The sequence below is a fragment of the Condylura cristata genome, unplaced genomic scaffold (assembly GCF_000260355.1).
Source record: "Condylura cristata isolate star-nosed mole 26May11 unplaced genomic scaffold, ConCri1.0 scaffold00036, whole genome shotgun sequence".
NCBI classification, from domain to species: domain Eukaryota; kingdom Metazoa; phylum Chordata; class Mammalia; order Eulipotyphla; family Talpidae; genus Condylura; species Condylura cristata.
The window spans coordinates 14,532,927-14,538,908 of NW_004567137.1; the positions used below are offsets into that span (position 1 = coordinate 14,532,927).

At 36.2% G+C, this 5,982-nt stretch overlaps 1 protein-coding gene across 2 annotated transcripts in view; it reads left to right on the forward strand.

The window, feature by feature from the left end:
* The first annotated feature begins 1,698 nt into the window (after positions 1-1,698).
* The window catches only part of LOC101635031 (killer cell lectin-like receptor 5), a 12,309-nt gene continuing 8,025 nt past the window's right edge, over positions 1,699-5,982 (forward strand). For both annotated transcript variants that reach the window (XM_004693151.2, XM_012732814.1), the window contains exons 1-4: positions 1,699-1,891; positions 3,195-3,314; positions 4,346-4,435; positions 5,181-5,408. In XM_004693151.2, coding sequence (XP_004693208.2) covers positions 3,197-3,314; positions 4,346-4,435; positions 5,181-5,408 — 436 coding nt within the window. In that variant the 5' untranslated portion in view covers positions 1,699-1,891; positions 3,195-3,196. The remainder of the gene's footprint in view (positions 1,892-3,194; positions 3,315-4,345; positions 4,436-5,180; positions 5,409-5,982) is intronic.

Below are 5,982 nucleotides of genomic sequence, written 5' to 3' on the forward strand. Positions count from 1 at the left end.
CACTGGGAAGTTTCACTGTGGTTACACACACAGCAGGTAATTTGCCTAAAGATAGTGTTTTGCCTTCTCCTCCCTGTAGCCATTACTATTTCACCCATCCCAACTGCCTTTCCCCAGTGGAGCTTCTTCTATTTACTTTTGGCATGAGGATAGAAGACTAAGGCTCTTTCTGTTTTGAGAGTGACAAAACCAATCTAGGATTTGGTTGAAGAGAGAAGACAATGCCTAGTAAAAAGTATTCCTGAAGTGTTTAGACTCCACTCATGAAACTTTGCTGAAATGTTACTGCATTAAGTTGGTCTGAGAAGTATTGTAACTTCTTGCACACGATGACAAGACCTCAGTGGAGATTCAGAGATTAAGCGTTACTTGTAGGGGCAGTGTAGGCCAGTGGAGGCCCAAACAGGAAACATAACCTAGGCTGCTTTTGGTGGCCAGATGTTAAGTAGATTCTATATATTTTTAAAAGATTTATTTATGCATACAGAACTGGGGTACAGATCAGAGGTGCAGGGGCAGTGAGAGGATTCACCAGAGTCAGAGTGGGGAGCAGAACAGACTGGCTGACGAAGTACATTGCTGAGGGGAGCAGCTGGCACATCAGGAGAGGTCTGCCGCACCATGTGGTTCACCTCTCTGGGGCAGGCGGGGATTGAACTCCGCTGAAGTGGCTTTAGCTTAATGCTGTGCTTTAACTCGCTTGCTGTGCCACTGGGGGGCGGCGGGGGGAGCCTATACTAATTTTTTTTTTTCATTTTCAAACTCATTTTTAATTTTCTCTTAATCTTATTCTAAGTACAATTTTTTTCTTTAACTTTTTTTTTAAAGATTTGTTTATGCATACAGAGCTGGGGTACAGGCTAGAGGTGCAGGGGCAGTGAGAGGATTCTGCCGCGCCAGCACGACAGCAGATTTGGTCTGAGCGAAGGACGTCAGGATTAAAGCACACACTTCTTGGTCAGCAAGCAAAGGCACACTTTATTCTTCTCTCCTTCCCTATTTATCCCCTTCAGCCTGGAGCCTGGGGCTGGGGGTAGGCGGAAGCTCTCAGCAAGTGCATCAATAACATGCGACAATAACATGGGGGTCAAAGAATACAAGGTAGCAAACACAAGGCAGGAACACTTCCTGCCTCCTGTTTTTCTGTTCCAGCACCCATGGCTCATTCTTTGTTTCCACACAACAGTGTGCATATGATTCTGTGGGGGAGGTGGGGAGGTCTGTGCAGGCAAAGGACCCAACAGGATTCACCAGAGACAGAGTGGGGAGCAGAACAGGCAAATCAACGAAGTACACTGCTGAGGGGAGCAGCGGGCGGGTCAGGAGAGGTCTGCCTCGCCATGTGGGTCACCTCTGGGGCAGGCGGGGATTGAACTCATGTTGAAGTGGCTTTAGCTTCTTAGTGCTGTGCTTTAACCCGCTGCACCACCTGGGGGTTTTGACTATATATTTTTTCGAGGTAATGCTGGTTTACAAAGCAGTATACGTAGAGTGAAATCATCTGGTATTTGTCTTTATTCTTCTGACTTAATTAAGTATGCTAATTTTCTTTTCTAATCCTTGTTCTTGCTTAAGCTTTTCAGTTCTCAAAATGGATTTGAACACTTATTTTGAAGAGGACCAAGTGATTGGTTACTTGATAATGGAGGAAGATAGAGTTCATGACCATTTCTCCTTTCCCGTCATTGTCAGTTTTTATTGTACAATTTCCTTTGATCACTATGGTCAAGAGGAGGGGCAGAACATTTTGTGTTATAGTACCATTGAGAGACAGTTTACTTCTGCCTTCCATCCTACAGATCTTTGTGCACCCAAGGCTCTGGGATTGAAAGGTCAAGTTCTGCCACATCTTTGGGTGAATGTGAATCATCACTGCATGGCACAGATACAGGTATTTCTGCCTTTTGGGTATATTATTGGTCCTAATTACAAAGACTGTTATAAAAAGGGATTGTAGGGAGATGGCATTTTATTACAAATGACATGAATAATGGATTGATAGGAAAGCCCTTTTTATTGTTTTCACTGCAGTTGTATTAACTCAGAAAGATGTGAAAGTGAGAATAGCCTTCACAGAAGGTTATTTCCTTCTATTCAGTAAGCTCCCATTTTCACTTTGTATTATCAAAATAGGAGAGATTTGGGTAGTAAAAATTGCTTTTTATTTGGGTTTAGTATTTGCATATTGTTTTATCTTGAAGGATTTTGTAATAGAAAAGATTACTTTTCCTTAGGAAGTTAGGGAAAGTTAAATAAGTTTGGAAAATTTTATAAATTATAAAAAATTTAAAATAGTTTAGTTATATGTACAAATTTTTTTCATATTTTCTCTTTCTGGGATATCATGTTTTCATGCTGATAATTATAAGTAAATTTAAATATGTAATGATTTTTCTTTATATTGATATCCATTAATAGGTTGAATCATTTATAGATATTAACAAGTAATCTATTGCCAAAATTTTATTTTCACATAGGTTTCAACATACACTAGATTATTTTTAAACTTTGAATATTGATAGAATCATTTGAGATTAAAAATAGCAGGTGTCTGGGCTTGAACAGATTTATTCAGCATCTCTTAAGCTTCTTGGAATTCTGAATATTAACCATATGCTGCGCTAACCCTCAGTTCTTTTGCAGTCAGCGTATGGAGTATACTTTAGGAAACATGCTATAACTCAAAAGAATGCAACAAATTTAAATATTGAGTTTAGGTAATTAAAAAAATCAAGATATATATATTTTCATATGTTTAGAAATAATATTTGTTTTTTTGAATTGATACTTTTAAAATTAAGTGTTTGAAATAGTATCATTTTACCTCACATTTGGTCATGTACTTCAAGAATTTTGAGCTGAGTTGTTTGAGTGAATGATATCTTGCCTCTCCTATCATAAACTTCTTTTTTTCCATAGTTTCCTGTAATTGTGGCTGTGATCACTTGGAATATAAATGATTTTTGCAGAAATACTGAAAAGTTTTCTATTTTCATATAAATGAGACTCAGACTACATGCTTTGGACCCTTAGAGGAAGTAATTGACACCAATTCACATATGTGTAGAGATACACGTTTCCTAATCCTGGTGAATATGTATGGTGGATATGTATAGGCAACATTTAGATTTTCCTCTGGACAGAAATTACCCCGTTGCTAGACTTTAATGCAAAATACATTTCTCTTACTCTAGAGATGAGTGATCAGGAAGTGATTTATTCAACTGTGAAAGTACAGCAGCCTCCATCAGGATCACAGAATCACAGGCTAAGTCCTGGTGGTACTCAGAGGACTGGGAAAACGCATGACAAAGGTATTTATTGTAAGTAGGTTCACCTGTCTCTTAATGGATAGTCATAACTTGATGTTTGAATTAAAGTTTGCATCAGTCTCATGTAACTTGTTGCCATAGTGGGGTAGAGTATTACAGCAAATTCTTTCTTATTGAATTTATGAGAATGGAGAAGTGAATGAAGTCTTATAAATTTGAGAAGCTATTGCAATGTTTTTTTTTTAATTGGTCAAAAGGAGCTCATGAGGCTTTTAAAAGTCTTGGAATATAAAGAAAAATTATATTTATTAGAGACTTAAATTTTAGAGTATATTTAAGAAAAAGATCAGTGTTAAAATGTTTTTATTCAGACAAAAGCTTTTATGGGGTGTCTCCACATTTACCAATGTTTAATGGTAGCGAGGCAGCAAAAGTGTTCAAATCAAGGGGACGTTCTAATATTTTCTGTTCTCTTTCTATCTTCAAATATTGTGAAAAACTCGAAATTAAGAATAACATACGGTTTTAATTTAATGATAACCAAAAATACAACTTTTTGATATTAAGGACTACCAAGTAAGAGGATAGATGTAGCATCTTTTAGAGAAAAACTGAATTAATGAAAATGAAAGAAAAGTGGATTTCTAAAAAGTGCCTTAAGGAATGACCTTTGTCACATTGCAGCTTCAGGATATCCACTGTTGGCTACCAGTTTCTCAACAATACTGACCGCTGTTCCGTCCTTTTCATGATGAATAGTGATCCCAGCAAGGTGTGCATGTTAGTGCGGATTTCCATAATGTGTGGTGTCTGCTGTCACTTTGCTTTTGTAAGAGAGATACTTCAAAAATTCTGTGGAGCTATTGTGTGCTTAGGAATTTTAACAGAGATGTATGCGAGTCAGAAATCTGAAACTTTCAAGTGATATTGCTGGACTACAAATTTAATTCAATTAGAATACTATATTTTTGTAAAATTTTTAGAGATTGTTCCTTTGTTTCCCATGGTGTCCCAGTTTATGAATGGGCCAGGGTCTCGGCTGGATGATTATTTTGTGCCTTCTTTATTTTAAGGGTGTTCAGTGTCCAGGGATCTTACAATGGTAATTCTCGGGATCCTTTGTTTACTTCTGTTGATCACAGTCTTGGTTCTGGGGACCAAGGGTAAGTAATTGGAATACATCTTTGGCACTGAGCAGTAATTATGCAACTATTAACATGATTCCCTGGAGATGCTCAGGCAATATCCCAGGTGATTTATGGTGATTTTGCCCCACATATTGTCATTTTCATTTTATTTACCTCTGTGGTTGTAACAGTGTCTCATTGTATGTAATAGGTGGTTACAGTCCTGCTGACGTAGGACTTAGTAATTTTTTACCTTGCCAGTGTAGATGATACATAACTAAATGATTTTTAATTCAACCTTTATTTTTACTTGAATTCTTTGACATTTCTGATAATATTGCTAATGTGTAACTCTCAGATAAAATTATGTATTTGAATCATCTTGTCTTTTCTCCCTAGATATTCCTTTCACTGTACTAAAAATTGTGCTGTCTTCATGTTTCTTAGTGTAGATTTGATTCAGAAAATGTGTTGCTAACTGTTGACTGATATTTACTTTGGCATCTATTTGTAAATGTTGTACTGTTAAAAAGAAACTTTACCAAATGTCTATCATAATTTTATTCAGGTATCTTATTTAGTTCATTAAGTCGCTAATGGTGAGACTTTAGTGTTTCCATTTCTATGATTAGTCTAGTGAGGTGTTACTTTCTAAAAGGTCAACTTACTAATTGGAGTAATTAAATGGGTTGGTTGTCAAAATGAGACTTTTTTAAATTTTTAATATGAATGTTTTACTAGTATGAATTTTTTGGGCATTATATCTATATTACCACTTTAGTTTTTCAGTATAGTCAAGAAATACATCAATGGGAAGAACGTCTACAAAATCATGACATTATGAAAAATGACTGCTACTTAAAGGAACAACATTTGATAAATAAGACTTTAGAGTATGACATTCTGAAAAATGAAACCCTTCAGAAGGAAGAGAAATTACACTTATGCTTTACAGAAAATAAGCTATGTCCTAACAAAATGAATCTTCCAAAGTGTTCACAGAATACAGGTATGAAGGAAATTTTGAATGAATGATTTTTCATTGTTTCTTCCTTCTCTAGAAACTTTGAATCTATAAATAGTCCAATGCTATATTCTAGTGATTTTGGTTTGCAGGACAATTCTTAATATGTGCCTCTTTGAGGAAACGTGGATATTTGGGTTTGCTTGTTTCCATGGGACTGAGACCCAATGGTCATGCTTAGATTAGTGGAGTTCACTATTTCTCCCCAAATTAGTGATAGGTCATGCATCTTACTATTCCTATAAGGTGAATTAATATCAGTTTCTTTGAAAATCTGGGTCATTTTGGACCTGTGGGCAAATTAGATGCTTGTACTCTGGTGCTGGCATGAAGCATGGAGGTGGTCAGTTAGAGTCTACACGAGCAGACATGGGCACAGCCCTCTTGTGTGGACACTGGCCTTAGATAATTGTATCTGTGCAGGTGAGACTTTTTCTGTTATCTGAAATTTCAACTTTTAAGCAGTATGAAGCATTATGGGTCCTTTTTTTTTTTTTTTTTTAAGATTTATTTATTTTTTTCTTTTTTTTTTTTTTTTTTTTTTACAGGTTAGTCTTTT